This window comes from Dermacentor variabilis, chromosome 9 (genome assembly GCF_050947875.1).
Source record: "Dermacentor variabilis isolate Ectoservices chromosome 9, ASM5094787v1, whole genome shotgun sequence".
NCBI classification, from domain to species: domain Eukaryota; kingdom Metazoa; phylum Arthropoda; class Arachnida; order Ixodida; family Ixodidae; genus Dermacentor; species Dermacentor variabilis.
The window spans coordinates 133,806,331-133,827,026 of record NC_134576.1 but is presented as its reverse complement, the minus strand read 5'-3'; the positions used below and the strand labels follow the sequence as shown (position 1 = coordinate 133,827,026).

The 20,696-nt window shown below is 47.8% G+C and overlaps 1 protein-coding gene across 3 annotated transcripts in view; it reads left to right on the top strand.

Annotated features, from left to right (window-relative positions):
- The first annotated feature begins 981 nt into the window (after window positions 1–981).
- LOC142557582 (neuronal acetylcholine receptor subunit beta-4-like) overlaps window positions 982–20,696 on the top strand; it is a 108,177-nt gene continuing 88,462 nt past the window's right edge. For 2 of the 3 annotated variants that reach the window (XM_075669540.1, XM_075669538.1), the window contains exons 1-5: window positions 982–1,098; window positions 1,798–1,946; window positions 2,575–2,619; window positions 3,877–3,986; window positions 5,122–5,218. In XM_075669540.1, the coding sequence (XP_075525655.1) occupies window positions 1,032–1,098; window positions 1,798–1,946; window positions 2,575–2,619; window positions 3,877–3,986; window positions 5,122–5,218 (468 nt within the window). In that variant the 5' untranslated portion in view covers window positions 982–1,031. Of the gene's footprint in view, window positions 1,099–1,797; window positions 1,947–2,574; window positions 2,620–3,876; window positions 3,987–5,121; window positions 5,219–6,236; window positions 6,398–7,384; window positions 7,648–10,223; window positions 11,842–20,696 lie in introns of those variants that run through there. The other variant, XM_075669537.1, reaches the window with a different exon arrangement.

The window sequence follows — 20,696 nt, the reverse complement described above, 5'->3', positions numbered from 1 at the left end:
CCTGCATTTTTTTTCTCGTTTACCGACACTCCTCCCATGATAAGAATGGTCGCCTTGCTGTTTCGGAAGAGTAACTTGTCATTACACGTTATTATAGCATTACTCAGTAGTCTTCCGTTAGGGTCATCGTCGGAAGCATGTGAGTGAGCGAGTATGATAGCCAATCACCCAGTAGTCAATAAAGTGACTGAATTAAAGTGTGACAGAATGAAAGAACCAATTCGGTGGTCTAGTGAAGTAGTGAAGATATCTTAACAAAAGAGTGAGTGAGTGAGTGAGTGAGTGAGTGAGTGAGTGAGTGAGTGAGTGAGTGAGTGAGTGAGTGAGTGAGTGAGTGAGTGAGTGAGTGAGTGAGTGAGTGAGTGAGTGAGTGAGTGAGTGAGTGAGTGAGTGAGTGAACCTGCTCCCTTGGCCGCACTTTTGCTGTTATGGAGAACGTGTCTCTGGAGACTTTGGGACGGGGTGGCCCTTACAACACCCATATCACCTCTACCTGGTGTCTACCGTATGAAGAACATACCTAATATCTGAAGCTCCTGCGTCTGCACCGAATGCCGGCATTTACATGCTTTGGACACGAACAACGAGAAAGAGAATCCGTGGAAATGCGTCCAGGGGTGTGAGATTAAGAACTGCCCAACCTGACCAACATGTGCGATGGCCCATCGACAATTCCTTTCCCATTTCGCTTTTGCAGTATATTTATGAAGTGGTTATCCACATTCACACATACTTATTATCCGCACATTGTGCCGCTTGACAATACAAGAAAAAATAATAATGACGGGTCAGTGAGTTAGTGAGAGAATAGGCAAGCCAGGGATGAGCGAGCGTGCTAACTGTGCTAGTGGACCAGGAAGCGAGGATACATCGTCCTGATCTACAAGGACAGAGTGCATGCTAAACACGAGATGACACGCAGCTACGCCCCCCTTGGTGCATCGAAAGAGAAACGCGAGACTGGAGAGTAGAACGGCGGGCACTCCCCCACCGAGTCGGCATCGCCGTTTCGGTGTCGGACGACGCGCGAAATGCGGACGCTGGGGCTGCGAGAATGCTCTCTCATTTTGTGTTTCTTCGCCTTGTGTCTCGCCCAAGGTAAGTCCGCTTTTCTCTTTGCGATTACTCAACCTTGACACACGTCCACACGATCGGCGCTTTTTGTCTGTCCACTAACCACAGCAAATGAAACGAAAGAAAGTATGTGCTAGGCTCGAACTACACCCATGCCGGCAGAGCGTTAGAATGCAGCCCTCACCCGTTGAACGGCAAGAAACGGGCCTCAAAATTTTGTCTGTGGCTGTAAATTTAAACCCCTTTACGACTGCGCTCATTAACTAGCTAGAGCGGCGTGACGATGCGAAAGGGAAAGTCCGCCCGATCCTAAGCACGAGCTGACCTTGCGAATGAGATATATTTGTTCGGTTGTGTAATTAACTACTAATTCTTATCGCCTGCAATACATTTTTTTTTTAGTTTTTAACAAGTCTCGCCTGCTTCCGCGGGTAGGAGGTCAAACTTTAGGCTGCGTTTTATACTCTTGCAAAGTACAACTGTCTACGGCAGTCTTAATCTACGGTGGAGAAGCGACGCTCTCGCTGTCGGCATGTTCGTGTTATATGTAAACTTTTACATATAACTGTATAACTGCACGTGGGGCGTAAACTACCGCATGTATACGAGTAATCCTCGCACAACTAACAAAGCGGCATCGTGTTGGGCGTGGTTCTTTTGTTCTTCGGCTACCGCTTTGTGATGATAATTTGCTCCAATCAGTTTCCCTGCTGCTTCTTTCAGCACTCGACGATCGGGCGGGGCAGATCAAACGCATCAAAGCTAGCATCCTGAACACCGTCAAGTACCGGAGGACTGCGAGGCCTCAGACGAGCGTGAACGAAACGACCGTTGTTTCCTTCGAACTGAAGGCCCTCAGCGTCCCCGCTCTGGTAGGACTGTGAAAGTCGACATTAAAGGGGAAGTAAACTGAAGTTCATTAGAACCACACATGAACACATGTAACATTCAGGCGAAGGGCAAAAGGCAAAGTGCCCTCCCTCTGAAACAGTTATAGAACAACAGAATGAACATAATCTGATGAGGTTTTTGTACCAGGAAACACTCGGCGACATAGTTGAGAGCGGCGTCGGTGCACAAATAGTGATGAGATTAGAAATTCGCATGCATGGGATAGGCATGCGGAAGTATATAGACAAAGGATATCGGGAGATCACTGGGAGAGGCCTTCGAGCCTGCACACCAAATGACGATTACGATGTTGACGGTTACGAACATGTGAACGATGATGACGATATTTTTTGTATCCGACATTGGTGCTCAACGCATGCTCAGAAACATCTCTCCAGGGTGCTATAGGCGCTTGTAGAACTGAACTGTCGATGTCACAAGACGAATGAACAGTTATACGTTTAGTACATTCTATTGCGTTAAGTTTCCGTTTGAACTTTACCTGCTTCTTTGCACGCCCAGCAACAATGGCGGGCTCATAATATATATTAAAATATCGCATATAGGACGTCACATTTCTGATCTACACCTTTTAATTGTCTCTTTCAGACACCAAGGCGCCGTCATCTGTTCCTGAGCGCATTCATTTGTCTGGTAAGGGAAACTCGCCTACCGCGGCACCAGTGTGTCACGCATTTGTTTGTGATTGGTATACGTACCTTGGCAAATTAGTACGGTCGCGTTCTTGATAACTGCGCACATCGGGGGGGGGGGGACCATCGTAAGAAGGTTGACACGAACGTAAGCTCGTCTTTGTCAATATCCTTATGCTCGTCCCACATTTAGCTGCGCAGTTTCCAGGAGTGTTTGTGACACCTTCTTTCGCTCTTTGTGTGGCCCTGAGCTTGTGCCGTCTAGCATTATATTTGGTCAGGATAAACAGAAATAATCATAAATATCAAAGTGCACTATAGGAACCGAGGCATAGAGACTTTGGCCGAGCTCTATTTTCAAAGCATCGCGAGCGTCACGCAGAGGCTGTGGGTTGTGTTTTCATCAGCATGTCAGAGTCTTGTTTGTTAAATGACGAACGTCTGAAAACGCAAGCCTACAAGTCTACCCCGGCATATGCAATAACACGCTTGCACTGAAAGTGAAACAAACCAACCAACCAACAAACAAACAAACAAACAAACAAACAAACAAACAAACATAAAACGAAGAAAGAAAGCAGATAACAGAAGAAATGAAGATTACAATATGCTAGAAAAAAAAAAAAGACGACGTAATGCATGACATGGTGGAGTAAGTTCCCAATAAAGAAGTGCTCCACTCTAAAAGCTACCGACAGCCAACCCACTCTTAAATGTGTCATTAAAGCAAGAACATTTCAGCTTTTTTTAAAAAATCGCACTTAAGCTACTGTCTCTTCATCGCCAATCTAAATTGTTTTGCGAGTTGTGGCGCATTTCATTGCGGGATCGACATTGTTGATGACGCTCTTCTATTGGTCCTGGAATTTACTGATTCCTTTCTCAGCATTCTGGGGCCTTACCTTTTTTAGCGCTGTCCTGCCGCACTTAGCCGAACGTCGGTTTGGCAATGTGAAGCAGGACAGCGGCAGGAAAGCCATTTGCAGTCGGAATCACCCTCCAACCTGAACAACATAATGAACGTTTCACATCTATTGCCACGCTTCGAGCAGTTTATATATATTTTTCGAACCTTTCTTACTTTTCATGGCGTCCACGTTTGCTAGCTTGCTTACGTCTTCTGTCTTTACTTGTGTTCCGTTGCACACATCACCAGACGATGAAGTAATGCCCATGACTCCGTTCGCGTTTCCCTCTCTCTCTCTCTATTTCTCTCTCTCTCTCTGTCTCTTTCTCTTTCTCTCTTTTATTTGCCAAGTCATGGAAAGACAAGCGCATCGGCTGGGACCCCGACAAGTACGATGGCGTGAACGGCATTTTCGTCAACTCCACCGAGATATGGACGCCGTCACTAATCCACATGTCACCGTGAGTGCTTTGCACAAAACTGAAACGCTGAAAGCATGTCACCTTTCTTCACCGAGCATTCAGATAGAGCTTTTAAAGACAGATCTCAACCCTTGGTCACCGATTTCAATACGAGAACGTGCACTTTCAGCTCATTTATTTTATTTTTTAGTTAGCTTGCAGAACATTGCAGTAAGGATAAGCGAACGTTTATGCGCAAAAGTACTCGAATGTATATAATATTGCGATGAAAAAAAAAAGCGCAGTTCACCAGTATAGCTATTCATAAAGCCTTCTGTATAATACAATGACACCGTGTAATTCAATGAGATACCAGCCATGTTAAAACTGAACTGAATAAAAAAACTCGCATATAGTAGAACTTGCAAGTGGTTACACAAAGCTGCGAGAAAATAGTTACTTCAGACGAGTTTAATGACATCAGGGTAAGTGGGCTGTAAGAACTGGTAGTTAGAAGAAGAAAAGTTATTGTTAAAGAAAGCGACGACAAAGAATGAACAGACGGGGTAGCGGCCGAATGGAAGAACAATCAGAAAAAAGTTATTTTCAGTTTGTTTTCCATAAATAAGAAGAGGCTAGAAATGAAATCAAATGCAGCCCACTCGATTAAATTCAAGCCGCCTTTTAATGACGGTAACGCATCTAATAAGTTGTACTTTAAATCATAGTGTTTGGTCAGCATGATGTGACTGCAACAGAATTAGTTTCATTGCAGGTACAAGAAAAACGGAAAGAAACTTCCCAATTACGTAGTAAATTGTACCACCCTATACTTCTATCCTCGCAAAAACTAAACGGATGTGTTTTACTGGATTTGCATGTCGTCTCTTACACGGTATAATCTAGCGCTAGCGAGAACCTTGAACTATTTTCAGGAGCGCTCTTATTTGGCGCGCTTTCCCTCCGTGGGCCTTATTATTTTTTTCGTTGCAACAGAAAGCTTTTCGCGAAGGTAGTAAAGCTCTTCAATGCTGCCTGACACGGGTACTTTGTACTCAGGTTTGTGCTCGAGCTTCCCGAAGCTTTAAATACTTGCAGAGCCGCCGAGAGATTTCAAGCATGCCAATTTGGTTTCTCGACTTTAACTACACGTTCTCCTGCTCTTAGTTAGGTCAGCGGAATACGCCTATTTCAGGTTGGACTTGCGTGGAACCAGGGATGCCATGGTATCGCTCACCAGTTCGGGAGAAGTTACGTGGTGCCCCCTCTACTCCATCAGTGGGGTATGCGAGGTGAGCGCCTCCGACCGTGGACTTTAAAGCCAACAGCTGTAGTCAAAACACGTGCTAAAAGGCGTAGCCCAATGATGCGAATTCTCCGAACGCAAGCCCAACGTCATGTAAAGTAGTTGTCTCACGGCAACGGCCAGTTTACATGTGTCGTGCCTTAAATGTCCGTGCTGGGGTTGTTCCAAAAGCTGAGGTGCTTAAAGAAACATCAGACAGAAAACTAACTTGGGCAGTATTAGTCAGTTATGTTACTGAAATACCAACAACGTCACTCGCCACTCTAAAAAAAATGAATTGCTAATCCAGAAAAAGAATAGACAACGAAAGGCATTAGGCGACACCGTCGTGATATTTCCGCACCAACTAGCAGTGACGTCATCGAATTCTACGGTGTCTCGTCACACCTAGTAAATATGATTATCTGTAAACATGGATCATATGTATTCTACGAGAGTCAAAGGCCAAACTTAGCAAGTTCCGACAACATTTGCTGCGCCATCATGACCCAAATGAGAGAATATCCATTGAAATCTTTGACGTCACGCTGACACATCTGCGCTGAGGTCTTGGAGAGAAAAATAAAAAAAAGGAAAAGGTTTGGAATTCATTTACTCTTCTAGTCATCCCCCTCTTGTTTCAAATTAATTTAAATAAATAAAGATTCGAAGCAATAGGCGATAGGCCGTGTTCGAGGGAATCCTTGCGCCGGCTGCATCAGCGACCACGTCAAATTTATTTATTTTCGAAGCAATACTTTATCACTCTAAACTGATTAAGTGTTTACTTATAGTGTCTATTTAAAAGAGGGAAAAGAAGTTTAGTGAATGATCAGCAGCAAATTCAGTAGATTCAGTAGCAAAGTCGGTGTAGCGTTTGACAATACTGTTAAAGACGCCAAGGATCTGCGTACAGATCGACGGTGAGCTGTACGCAAATCCTTGGCGTCATTTCAATTTCTAACTAAGTTTCCAGCTTTTCTTATCTCGCTTCTCTTTCTTTTTCTGCTCACTGCTTTGCCCAGACTGACATGAGCGACTTCCCGTTCGACCGGCACAATTGCGGCATCGCCTTCACCAACGCCATTTCGCAGGAGAAGGAAGTCAACCTTACGCTGACGGGTCAGCCGACGCTTCCCGAACAGGAACATTCAGAATTCAGAGTTATCTCCATAGTGGGTAAGAGGTAAGTGCGGCTGCAACGGCCCATATAACTATTCTACGCTGGCTTTTCTGTCATTCACCATTGTGGGAAATATGCTGGTAAGCACACCATCAATTAAAATGATTGATTCGTGAGGTTTAACGTCCCAAAGCGACCATGAGTCTACCAGAGACTCCTTGGTGGAATGTTCCAGATGGACTTCGACCACCTGGTGTCCTTTGACACTATTGCTGCTCTAATAGCGTTATACATTAAGGAGACAATTTGCCCGATGGCTATCGTATTGCTGAGAATGAAACTAGTGAGAAACTGGTTGTAGCTGTTTAGAACATGGTTGTAAAATGCTCACAAGCCGGCTGAAAATTCTTTAGCAAATAGCAATAAGCTGCTTCAATCTACATTTTATGTTATTTTGTATACTTAATTTCTATAAAGATAGTAAAAATACTTTAGTGAAGGAATTGTTCTGAAGTTTATTATCCTGTGGAAACGGAAACTGGTCGGAAACATGTGGTAAATGGCTATAACTGCATATAATCTGTTTATGAATTCATTAGAAGTTGTTTGAAAAATGGCCATATGCTGATTGCGCAGACATTCTACTCTATAATGCTTTGTACACATTTACATTACTTAAAATATAAGAAAACAAGGTTAAATATCTCATCTAATTAGTTAAAACTATATTCTACAGTTGTACGTGCCCGAACTACGATATGATTATGCGGCACGCCGTAGTAAGACACTTAGGACCGATTTCAACTACTTGGGGTTCATTACCGTGCGCCCATTACACACTACACGGGCGTTCTTGCATTTCTACCGTGTCGAAATGCGGCCTCCGCGGCCGGGATTCGATACCGTGCCCACGGATTTAGCTGTGCAACGCCAAAGCTGCTAAGCGGCGGGTGATAACTCAGTTAATGTGCACGGTAGCTGAGCAAATTACGGAACTTGAAGGTGCACTGATGTGCCTCAATGTACACCACGCCAATCTCCCGTGGGCAGGTCGTTGCTGAGCTTCAACATGGGCGAGTACGAGTACCCGAAGATTTCGTTCCACTTCCTGCTCGAGAGGCGCACTTCGCTGCACCTGTTCACCGTCCTGCTGCCCGCCGTCGCAGTGGTGCTGCTCTCGCTGCTCGTCTTCTGGCTTCCGCCCGAATCCGAGCGCAAGCTGACGCTCGTTGGAGCCACCCTGCTGACCTCACTGCTTCTGCTTTACCGAACGGATGACGTCGTCTCGGGATCTAGCCACGTGCCCAGGATAGGTGAGCACCGAAGGAATCATAGATGGATAGATGCACTGACATGTAGATGGCAATTTTCTTTAACACAAGAGAATTCACGAGAAAGTGAAGTGTGAACAGACACAATTGCTTCTTCCAGCTGATTTTTATTGGGATGTGCGCGCTACGGGTGGTATCACCGATTGCCGGAGTGTTATGGCTTCTTGGGTAAAAGTGAATGTCCTGTCTTTTTTCCCTATTTCTGTATCGGAAAGAACGAAAAGAACAACCGTGATAAAGCTCAGCCCGTTTTTATCGCATGCTTGTGGCCAGCGTTCGCCCGCCATAGCTTTGTCTTCAGCTGTTACGCCATAGAACCAGCGGCCCAGCGTGTGGTGCGCCAACAGGCAGCGAAGGAGATCGAGATTGAAATCAAATGAAACTCAGAGCGCTATGGGGACAAAATATATACGAGGTGCTCCGAGGTACGTGGAAAGGTGTAATGGTTCCAGGACTTACATTTGGAAATGCGGTTGTCTGCTTGAAATCAGGGGTACAATCAGGACTCGATGGCAGCCGAAGGTAAATGGGACGCCTCGCATTGGGCACTTACGGATGAAGCTGTGCAGAGTGATATGGGCTGGACAAGTCTTGAAGTGAGTGAAGCTCACAGTAAAATTGATTATGAATAACGAATGAGGAATGTGGAAGAAAGGAAATGGGCTGGGAGTGTGTTTAGGTATTTGTACAGGAAGAACATTGATTCACAGTGGAAGAAGAGAACTAGGAAGCTTACCAGCAAGTATACGGCCTGTATGATGAGCAGGATGGCAGCAAAGAACGTCAAGCGAAAAATCACAGACACTGAGATTATGCCATGGGTGGTATTCGCACAGGAAAAACATTGATTCACAGTGGTTGAAAAGAACTAGAATGCTTACCAGAAAGTATACGACCTGTATGGTGAGCAACATAGCAGTAAAGAACGTCAAGCGGGAAATCAGAGCCGCTGAGATAATCTCATTGGGGCGACAATAGAAAAGAAACTTGCTAAGTAACTACTTCAGGAAAAAAAAAACGAAATCAGGAAAGGAAAAATTTATGATAACTCAAAGAGAAGCTCATTACTTTTCGAAGCGACGTTAGGAGCCATATAACGTAAAACTATTCCAATATGTTTTTATTCCAATCTTCTCACGTCAAATTTGTGTAACCGTCGCATTGCGCGGTGACCCGCAGGGTTGTCTGAAGAGACCCCTCAAACGCTGATCTCATTTATAGCAGATCACTTTTGTTGGCTTTAAAACGAATAACATGGCGTACATTGAGCGGCTTGTTTTATCTAATTGACCGAAGAAAGGCTAGGAGCACGCTCAAGTGGAGAGGGATTGGAGAGGGCCGAGCCAGTGCACTGAAAATCGATAACCGGGTGCCGGCATCTGCGATTAATCCGTTTTCCCTTACTCGGTGGCTGGTCGAAAATCGCGGCGGCCTGCAACGGAAGGTTAAGAACGCTGCTAAACCGGATCCTCAGCAAAGAAGAGTTGGCAGAGCGAGGTCGTAAACGTGCCGAAAGTGCTCTAAAACGTTACATGGCCACGCAAAAATTTTATTGTACGCAAATAAACCCATGCTCTCCGGCAAGCGCGAGTAACCTGTACCTGAGTGATCGGAGGCAGCCGTCTTTTATTCCTTTTCGAACGGGGCAGCCAGCGGCTAGTCAGAAAAAAATTCAGTTTTGTTCGGCATATTAATGCATCTTTAACGCGTACACGACATTTTGACTCGGTGAGTTTTCGCGGTTTTGTGACGTCGCATGTCAGATATATGAAGTGGGTGCAGCCCAAAAGCTTTTGACCAATAGCCGAGGTCTAATGGCGAAAAGGCGTCGAATCAGAAATAACTATTTTTCTTTTGTTCGGTCCAATCATGCATAATCAGTGCATACACGTGATATCAGATGGGGAGCGATAGCGGTTTTCGTGACGTCTCGTGACAAGCAGGCGAAGTGGCAGTGGTCCAAAAAAGTTTTCCACCAATCGTGCAGGGCTCATTACAGAATTGGAATAGAAAATTTTGGAATAGATTTACGTTATAGCGCCCTAGGATGCCTTAGAACACGCTCTAATAAAGCGAGACACAACAAGCAAGAAGATGCATCTGTTCCCTGCGGCAAAGTTAGGTAAACGATGGAGCATGCTTTATTAGAATGTGAAGATATCTGCCCAGCGGACGATTTAGGCACCCCTGGCCTCCTTCAAGCTTTTGGTATCAGCGAGAGCAAAGGGAAACCAGACATGTTCGCAACAGGGAATAGTAAGAAGCGATAGGAAGATTGGTAGAAGCAGGGAAACGACAAACGGAGGCGTACAAAACGATGTTCCCAATAGGGGTTCAGAAAATATGTTTATAGGAATCCACTGTGGTGATTTTTTCTTTTTCTTTTTGAGCATAGGTAGGCCAGTAGGCAATATATTAACAAAAGCTTGGTGGTGCAGCCCACCACCCCGTTCCAAAGGAGACGCTCATAGCATGCATCCATAGCAAAAAATAAAAAAATAGTGCGTGGGAGATCATAAATCAGTAGGGCAGATAACCAGTGGACTCTTGCTTCGCAGTCAAACTTCTCGGAGGTGGAGTGTTGACAAACGCCCTCATCGCGGTCAGCACCGTGCTCAGCACAAACATGGCCTCGAGTCCGCCGTCCTGTGCTCTGCCGGTGTTCCTCGTCAAGCTCTCCGAGTTCGTGGTGCACCGGCTGCCCTGTCCCTGTCCTGCAGGTCGACCTGGCGTTGGCGATGACGATGGCGGTGTGCAGAACAAGTGCTACAACAACGCCGTGGCCCGCGAGTGGTACACGGCGGCTCGCGCTCTGGACCGTGTCCTCGGCCTCGTCTTCACGGCTGCTTACGTCATCCTCTGCCTGTGACGCTCCCATGTACTGTCACTGTAACTTGGAACGCTAACAAGCCGAAATCGACTCGCTTGAATTCGGCCGTGACAGCCTCTTAATTTGGGTTCCTGTACGCACACCTTTGAGAGTTGTAAATATAACGCCAAATGGTTTTTAAGACACCGTAGTTTACGTGTCTAAATGCAAATGTTCTGCACAAATATCTTCAATGAGACTAAACGTTCAAGGGGAAAGCTGCTCATTATATTTTAACGCGATAGCGTCAAACGAGGTCGTGTCGCTGAATTTCCGCAGTAAGCGACGGACGTCCTTTCAGGGAAAAGATATTCGGAACGTCCATACCCATGCCCTCCCTGTGGCGCAAGGGATTTATACAACTATTTGAATTTCTCAAGCTAAAATGCATGAAAGAATCCTATACCACGACTTACACGCAGCCTACACTCATGATTGCTCTCGGATTGTAATTTGACTATACGAGAAAGCATAATTATGTTACGCGAAAGCTCAAAGAAACCCCTTTTCCAGCGTTTCTGCCATTCACAAACCAGCCGCGGCGTCCGCGAGTAGCGCGCGCCGGCGCGCGTGTGTCTCGGGGGCCACGGAGCGGCGCCCCCGGTTCCTTGCAATACCTCCAGATGGCGCTCGCCTCCGTCGCATCGCGGCCCACCCAAGAGGCCGCGTTTCGACCAGAAAGCACGCCTTCGTGCATAACGTTCGCGGGCAGCGTTTCCAGGTACGCATTACGGCTACATACGCTCCAGTTGCCGGGAAGCATGAGAAGCTGTCGGGAATCTTTTGAGTGCTGTCGTATTTCACTCTTAAAGGCGAAGCTTACGCGTCCTCCAAACTTTAAGGTGACACTAAAGAGAAGTTTTTTTGGACTGTACTAGTAAATAGCCTAACAACAATACCAACAGGGTCACTATTGCCGTGCGAAAAATCTTGGCTTGCCAGAAAAGGGGAAATGCGGAAGACGGCTGGGTGGCTGCGCCGCGTTGAATTTCCCGCCCTGCTTCACCTTGATGGCTTGGATTTAGACGGCGTCTATTAGAACCGAGGTGCTCAATGCCAATAAATTGTTAGAATACTTCTGAAAATATTACTTTGGACTCCGTAACTTCAAAATGATGTAACATAGGCTGGAATTTCGGCGCGAAATAAAGAAACTAACATTTCACTTCGGGTTTCCCCTTTATTAGTAAACCAGCGTCTTTTTTTTCGAACATCACAGATAAAGCTAAAAAAATTTCCACATATATTTGTGAAGTTCAAAATTCGATCTTTCTGTTCATTTTTCTTGAAATAAATTTTCTAGCGTGCTGGTGACAATTTATTCTTCCTGCCCAGCTGAGCTAGCAGACATAAATTAACACTGTATTTGTTTTCGAAAGGCACCTGGTATGATCCCTTCGCTGAAATGGTATGTATGGGAACACGCTGAAGTAGTGTGGCGGCCAAAATAGCCAAGTTTTCTAGTATTTGAAAAGTTCGAGTGCTTTTGGCACCGGCAAAAGCGAGTAAAATTGCCAAGTTTCAAATTTTTTTTGCAGAATGCAGCAAAGTACAGAAGGCACAGACTAAATGCAAAATGGTAGCTTAGTTGATGTAGCATAGCCTAAACCATTTGGAGTTCTGAAGGTTTAGCCGATCGCCTGAAAAAAAGAACCCTAAAGTTCAATTTTCTTGCAAAGCGCTTCTTGTTCGAGGTAAAGAAAGTAGCCTTGGTGGTCGGTCTAAAAATATCTGTGATACATCATTAGATGGATCTGTGTGCATTCTATGCAGGTGAGAAGCTACAAAAAGGTAGTGTTTTTTAAACACGAAAGTTCCACCTTATCGGGCCATCGGCTACATCGATCAGATGCTTCTACAAATAGCTTATGCAATGCCGAGGCAGAAAGAACGCTACCGCACTTTGGCCTCAACCTGTCAGCACACTCAGTCGTGTTATACTCCTGGAATAGATTATACCTTCAATTCTGTCTATTGTCTTCGTAAGGTTGTTTTTCTCGGCACGTGAGCCGGCCGGATCGCTGGCGCCATCCGGGTAAAACAACTGCAGCTACTGTGACAATTATGCAGACTGCCGGCAGCAGAGCCCGTATCGTAGAACTTTTATCGCATGCATTAAGCTGGCAAAACGCAGAACAGCGGCAGGTGTCTCCGAGCGGTGCGACCAGCGTCGACAAGCAGGCCGACGACGTGAGACGACCACGTGGCCCTGGCAGCACGCATTGCCGCTGCCGCCTTGTTGTCAATTGCGCCGATGTGAAGGAGTAGCCGAAGGACGTACTTCAATAATAGCCGCCGACTGTCACAAAATACCGATTGCACAGAATGCCTAGTTAACCTTCTTTTTGTCCTAATTTCACAGCAAAAAAAGAAAAACAGAATCTGAATTTTGTAGCGCCGCGCGCGAAGGTGGGATGAAGGCGAGCTGTTCTTGAGTGCATCAGCAGCTAGACGCAGGTTTCCACGTGGACGTGAGTGAGTGAGTGAAGTAACTTTATTTCGGTCCAGAGAAGACGCAGGGGAGACCCCGCGCCACCCGGCTAGTCCTACGTAGGGACCGCCAAGCCGAGCTTGACGGCCTGATCGCGGGCACTCTGGACGGCCAGGGTTTGGTCGTTGAGTTCGGGGCTGCCCAAGAGCGCAGCCCACCTATCCTTGCTGAAGGAGGAGCCGATGAATTCACACTCCCACAACACATGGTCCAATGTTGGCCTTAGTCCACAGGCAGGGCAGTCCGCACTGGGATATCTTTCAGGGTATATGGCATGAAGAACCGCGAGGTTAGGGTACGCACGGGCTTGTAAAAGTCGAAGGGTAACCGCCCGCGCCCTGCAAAAGGCGGGGTGCGGGATGGGGAATACCCGTCTTGACAGATAGTAGTGTGTGGTGATCTCATTAAACGTAAGCAAGGGTTCGCCGCGGGGCAGGGGGACTGCTGAGGCAGCGCGATCAGTGAGTCCTCGCGCGGCCTCGTGTGCGCCCTCGTTAGGGTTAGAGGGAGAACCCTCAATCGACCCCAAGTGAGCGGGAAACCAAATGAGAGAATGCGGGGAAATACTTTTGGCGCTTTGGAGAATGCGGAGGGCCTGGGGGGAGACCATACCGGTTTGGTAGGCCTTAATGGCTGCCTTGGAATCACTATATATTGCCTCTCTGCGACCGTCGAGCACAGCCAGCGCGATTGCAACCTGTTCGGCTACCACGGGCCTCGAAGTGCGTGCCGTAGCGCAGCAAATGAGCCTTGAATTGGAGTCTACGATGGAGACGGCGAATGCCTCTTGTTGGACGTATGCCGCGGCATCCACGAAGCTTGCCTCAATGTGGTGATTGCGGACATGCTCGAGTAGAGCTGTACCCCTGGCCCGACGTCTGCCGACGTTATTTGCGGGGTACATATTGCGGGGAAGGGGCGCGATGTGCAGTTGAGACCTGATGTCGCTGGGAATCCGCACGGCGTCAGGGCACTGGTCGACAGGATTGAGGCCCATCTCGTCGAGTATCTTGCGGCCCGTCGGGTAGCCGGATAGCCTAAGCAGCTGTGAGTGCTCTTGTGCCTCGATAATCTCTTCGAGCGTGTTGTGGACTCCGAGCTTCAACAGGTTTTCGGTGTGGGTGCTTGCAGGTAAGCCGAGGGCAAGCTTAAAGACTTTTGTGATGAGTGAATTGAGCTTGTTCCTCTCTGCAACATGCCAATTATGCATGGCCGCCGAGTATGAAAGGTGGCAGAGAACAAAAGCATGTATAACGCGGATGAGATTGTCTTCCTTGATTCCCCGATGCCTGTTGGCGATCCTCCGAATGAGGCCGAGAGCATTCTCCGTCTTGGTGGTGATCTTTCTGAGTGCGGTTCCATTGGAACCGTGTAGACTCGATATACATCCCCAATATTCCGAGCGAGTCCACTCTGGGCACCGGAGACCCGCCACCAGTGAATAGCCGTATTTCGCTTTCGGACGCCGGTTTCCAATCACGATGGCAGCCGCCTCTGGGTCTTTTCTTGTACAGAAGTAGCTCAGATTTTGATGGAGAACATCTGAGCCCAGTGGGGAGGAGGAAGCACTCGGTCGCATCGATGGCGCTCTGCATGGCGGCTTCAACTTGGCCATCGCTCCCACCGACGCACCAGACGGTGATGTCATCTGCGTAGATGGTATGGTTGATTCCTTGAATCTTCGCGAGCTCCTTAGAAAGCCCGATCATTGCGATGTTAAGTGATGTTGGCGAGATGACTGAGCCCTGAGGCGTGCCGCGTGAACCGAGGGTGATTTCTTGCGAAAGGTATCCTTCGATCTTGAGCTTGGCAGTTCTCTGGCTAAGGAAGGATCGGACGAAGTCGTAGGCCCTCTTCCCGAGCCCGAGGCCGGCAATAGACTGGAGAATGAACTCGTGTGAGATATTGTCGAACGCCTTCTGCAGGTCTAATCCAGGGATGGCTCTGGTATCTCCCGTGCTCTGGTCGATGATCTGATGCTTTATCAGCTTCAGGGCGTCCTGTGTCGAGAGGCCGGCTCTGAAACCAATCATATTGTGGGTGTTCATGTGATTGGCCTCGATGTGCACCTTGAGCTGGTTGAGCAGGGCATGCTCTGCAACCTTACCGACACAGGACGTCAGAGAAATTGGTCTTAGATTCTCTATTCCTGGTGCTTTACCGGGTTTGGGGATGAGTACTGTGCAGGCCGCCTTCCACTGTGTGGGGACCTGTCCACTCCGCCAGACTTCATTAATCCTTTCAGTGAGAAAGTCGATCGACTCATCATCGAGATTCCTCAGCATCCTGTTAGTGACGCCATCTGGGCCAGGGGCAGATTTGACGTTGAGTGAGAAGAGGACATCTCGGATCTCGGCCGCGGTAAAGTCCTGGTCCAACTCCGGCACCGCACACCCCGCGTAGTCCGGGAACTGGGTAGGGGCAGAGGTATCCGCGACCGGCAGGTACTTGTCTATGAGCCTGCCGACAATCAACTCGTCCGGGGTAGAGTCCGTAGCGACGTGGTTGGCTCGCGCGAGGGATCCTCTCTGGCTGGATCTGGTGCTGCCCTCATCGAGAAGGTGTTTGAGCAGACCCCAGCTCTTGCCTGATCTGAGCTGACCCTCGACGGATTCGCAGAACTCATCTCATTGTTGCTTACACATGTTCTTGCAGTGCTGCTCAATCTCCCTGTTAACCTCCGAAACCTTCTTGCGGAGCCTCCTGTTATGCTTCTGCCCCTTCCATCTCGTGAGGAGGGCTTGCTTGGCTTCCAGCAAATGCGCCAACCTGCTATCCATCTTGTCAACGTCGAGCTCAGTGACGACCACCTTAGTGGCCGCCGCGGTGTCATCCCTGATCTCTTTGCACCAACCTTCCAAATCTGTGTCGGCCATCGGTGCGCGCTCGGCTCTGATCTTGCGGAACACGTCCCAGTCGATCAGCTTGAATTTCCTCGTCTTATAGCGGGCAATCGGGAGGGAGACTTCGATGACGTAGTGGTCACTTCCGAGGTCTAGAGCCGTGTTGACCCACTTGACCTCCCCTACGTTCTTGACAAAAGAGAGGTCTGGGGTAGTGTCCCGGCATGCGGAGTTGCCTCTCCTAGTGGGGAAGTCCTTATTGGTGATAAGGGTCAAGTCCAACTCCATCGCAGTCTGCCACAGTTCGCGTCCCTTGGGCGTGTCATAGGTGTCATGGGTGTACCCCCACACCCTATGTGGGGCGTTGAAATCCCCGACGACGACAAGGAGGCGCCCACCAGTCAGGCTGACGGCCCTATTGAGGAGAGAGTTCGCCCTTGCCCTGCGGAAGCTGGGGCTGCAGTATACGTTGAGGATAAATAGGCTGTTTCTTCTGAAGCCCTTTATGGGTGGGTTCATGAGGATTTCAGTCATGACGTACTCGATGCCATCACCAACTGCGCCGAGGTCGCGAGAGAGGCAGTTGTACCTTTTGTTGACAAGGGTAGCAACTCCCCTACCTCCTGAATGGGAGGATACTACTAGATAACCTGCGAGTTTGATAGGAGTACTAGTTGCGACTTCCTGAATAGCGATGATTTGGGGCTTAAGCGTGAGAGTTCTTAAATATTGCTGCAGAAGCGGCTTCTTATTGGGAAACCCTCCGCAGTTCCATTGCCAGATACTAAAGTTCTCGTCCCCACGTGAACGTCCACGTGAACGTGCCTCGTATCAAGCAGTACAAAGGTATATTATACTTGTTATTGCCCAATGATACATGAACTCACGAAGTTACATGTCAAAGCTTTAGGGAAAAGTTAAAATAAAGAATTCAGTAGCTGCTATACGTGCAGGTGGAGCAGCTACTCAATATTTGTTTTATTGCTGTAGCAATTATATGGACACTCCAGGCGCATTTCTGCCGTCGGCGCCGCCGTCGCCGTGAGGTTCCGCAGAGTGAAAGCGTGTGAGGGTGAGCCGGCGAACACGGTTCAATCTCGCGTGCGCAAGTGAGCAACACGGCCCACATGCGATAGCAAATTGGTAGATAGCTGTACCAAGCAAGGATACTAGATTTATCGGCCGTATAAACTTTTAAACATTCGCTTACTAACTAAATTAACGATGATAGAATGTGTAAGCGTGACTCAATGAAGACGTTGAAACAGACAACAGACAGCGCTGTCCTTGCGTCTTTGATTCTTTCTGCGTCCTTATTCAGTCGCGTTTACCCTTTCAAACCAACTATCCCGTCAAGGTGTTTTCACTAAATTAAGTAGCACGGTATCACGCGCGCACAAATAAACATGAACACATCTCGCTCAATGATAGCGGAAACTGTCTGTGTTAACGCTGGAGTTAGTAATCGCGGCAGCAGCCGCGAGCCAATTGACCTCCATGCATCTGTCACTTCAACGCGAACGAAACGTTGAAATGCGCTTACGAGGCTACCGGCACTACGCGCACTCTGCAAACGTCGCAAATCGCTGTGAAGATGAGGCCGGCGTGGGCGCACACTCCGGCAACGTCGCAGATTGCTTTCAGGACACACGAGCGCCGGCAACGCGTCCCTACGGCATCCGCAAATGGCGTCAACTACGGCGTCCGCGATTCGCGTGGCCAGCGGCGTGCCAGACGCCGCGGTTGTCTCCACTCTGTACGGATCGGCGGGCAAGGAGGACTTTGAGACACTCTGGTAGCCGCCGGGGAGAAACGCCCCTCCTCCCTCGCCTGACTCGCCTTGCCCAAAGCCATTTGCCTTGCCTCACGCGCCACAAGAAAGGGCATGCATCCGCATCCAAAGGCATCTACTACGGTGCGCGCTATTCGTGTGGCCAAGGGATCACCTCTAGGGGGCCGTAACAGGCGAACGCGTTTCGCATGGGCTCCTGCATCTTCGACTACCTTCGGCGATTTTTCCCAGTCAGTGGCATACAACCACAACACCATAGGTCAGTGAAGGTGCCCCGCGCATTCAGATACCCCTTTTGGATCAATATTAGCCCGGACAGGCCATTTATGGCCCACTCTGCACCTGAACTGGCGAACGCCCGACTACGCCTAACGCTCCGGCGCTAGGCCGGGGCCTTCGGACCCGCACGATTTCCCCGTACCATGGAGTACGGTAGGCGACGTTGTAGGCGAAGAGTGGGGTTGCAGGCAGAGTGGGCTTGTAGGCACGAACAGAATGGGATACTCATGCCCCCTCTTCTTTCTAATGTAGTTCCCATCAATGCGGGTGGGTCACCTGAATGGCTCAGCTCTTCAGCGGATCGACGGGACAACCGCCTATGCCTCGGCTCTAGAGACGACTGCAGATCTGCCAGCCGATCCGCCCAAGCGTATGAATTTCACTAAAGGCGAATGTAGCTGGCCAGCGGACTTATTTCCACGCAACTGCGCAGGCGCGACTTCGACTGAATCATTGACATCATTCATAAAGCTAAACGCTGCACGGAATTCCTTCAGGGGGCATGGAGGCACGAACAGGATGGAATACTCACGCACCCTCTTTTTCGTAATGCAGGTAACTAATTTAACTAAATTACTTTATGAGTGTTTACAGCAAGTAACCCCTGTATTACCGTGCTTCTAAGCCCAGGAGCACTGTTTGAGCCATTTGCTTGTTTGTTGTTAATGCTCTGCGCTGACGTAGAGCATTAATCCCGGACCTTCTACTGATGATGTACTAAAATGCCTTCTAAAAACAGCCAAGGAGCTTAACGAACGTTCAATGCTTATCGCATCCATGCAACAGGCAATGTCCTCAAGTATCTCATAATTAAAGACTGAGCAGCTCACCGTTAGTGATGCTGTAGCCAACATCAAAGCAAGGCGAGAGATGGTGGAAAGTAGAACCGCTGTGCTCGATCAATGGCAAACAGACGTTCGTGCGCTAGAACAGTCACTCATATGTGCTGGAAAAGCAACAGTCGTGCTTCATTCGAGACTAGACGAAGCAGGGGATCGCACTCGCCGGGACGTCCTCGCGTTCTACGGCATATATGACGTGAACACACAGCAATCAGAGCAAAAAAAAAAAAATATGAGGAACAATGGACACCCTCCTGAAAACTAATGTTCCTGGCGAAAGCATATCCTGTGCACACAGAATCTGACGCTATGACCCCTCTAAATTGCGGCCACTAATAGTGAAGTTTACCAATAGTAAAATAAAAGAAGTGATTCTTTCGAAGTGTCATAAGCTCAAAGGCAGTAACATAGGCATTAGCGAAGGTTTCTGCCCGAAGACTCGCCACTTACGAAAGAAATTAATCGAGTTCGGCAAGAACCTCCAGAAACCATTTAAACTGAGGCATAAGAGTCTACTGGTCGACGGGAAATGCTGTCAATATAATCCAGTCAATGACAGTGTTTACGAAGTTCTTCCGTCAAGGAGCGCAGTTCGGACGTCAACGGGTAAATCGCACAATGCAGAAAAATCCAGAAGGCACAAACCAAATATACAATTGTAGTCCGCTTGACGCAGCCTAGCCTAAACTCTTTGAAGGGTTGGCCGATCTCCTGAAAAAGACCGTAAAGTTCAGTTTTCTTGCAAAAAGCTTCGTTTTCAAGGTAAACAAAGTAGCCTTAAGGGGGTGGTCTGTATAAAAATATATGTGGTAAATAATTAGATAGTTCTTCATGCGCGCTTTGTGTGTGAGAAGTTACAAAAAGGTATTCATTTTTTAGCGCGAAAGTTGCAGGTTATCGGGCTCTCGGCTAAGTCGACCATATGCTCATACAAATAATAGCTTTTGCCGTGTCGAGGCAGAATGAACGCTGCCGCGTTTTGACCTTAGCCTATTCGAGCACTGAGCCATGTTATACTTCTAGAATGGATCATGCCTTCTATTCTGCCTATTCTCTTCGTGAGGTTGTTTTTCTCGGCACGCGCATATTCATGAGCCGGCCGAATCGCTGGCGCTGTCCAGGTAAAAAAAAAAAAAAGCTACAGATATTGTGGACAATATGCAGACCGCCGGGTCGACAACAGAGCCCCAAAACTAACTTGGGCAGTATTAGTCAGTTATGTTACTGAAATACCAACAATGTCACTCGCCACTCTCAGAAAAAAAAAGAATTGCTAATCCAGAAAAAGAATCGACAACGAAAGGCATTAGGCGACACCGTCGTGATATTTCCGCGCCAGCCAGCAGTGACGTCATCGAATTCTACGGTGTCTCGTCGCACCTAGTAAATATGATTATCTGTAAACATGGACTATATGTATTCTACGAGAGTCAAAGGCCAAACTTAGCAAGTTCCGACAACATTTGCTGCGCCATCATGACCCAAATGAGAGAATATTCATTGAAATCTTTGACGTCACCCTGACACATCTGCGCTGAGGTCTTGGAGAGAAGAATTTAAAAAAAACGAAAAGGTTTGGAATTCATTTACTCTTCTAGTCATCCCCCTCTTGTTTCAAATTAATTAAAATAAATAAAGATTCGAAGCAATAGGCGATAGGCCGTGTTCGAGGGAATCCTTGCGCCGGCTGAATCGGCGACCACGTCAAATTTATTTATTTTCGAAGCAATACTTTATCACTCTAAAGTGATTAAGTGTTTACTTATAGCGTCTATTTAATAGAGCGAAAAAAGTTTAGTGAATGATCAGGAACCTCAGTCCAGAGGCTATCTTATTCAGTAGCAAAGCCGGCGTAGCGTTTGACAATACTGATAAAGACGCCAAGGATCTGCGTACAGATCGACGGTGAGCTGTA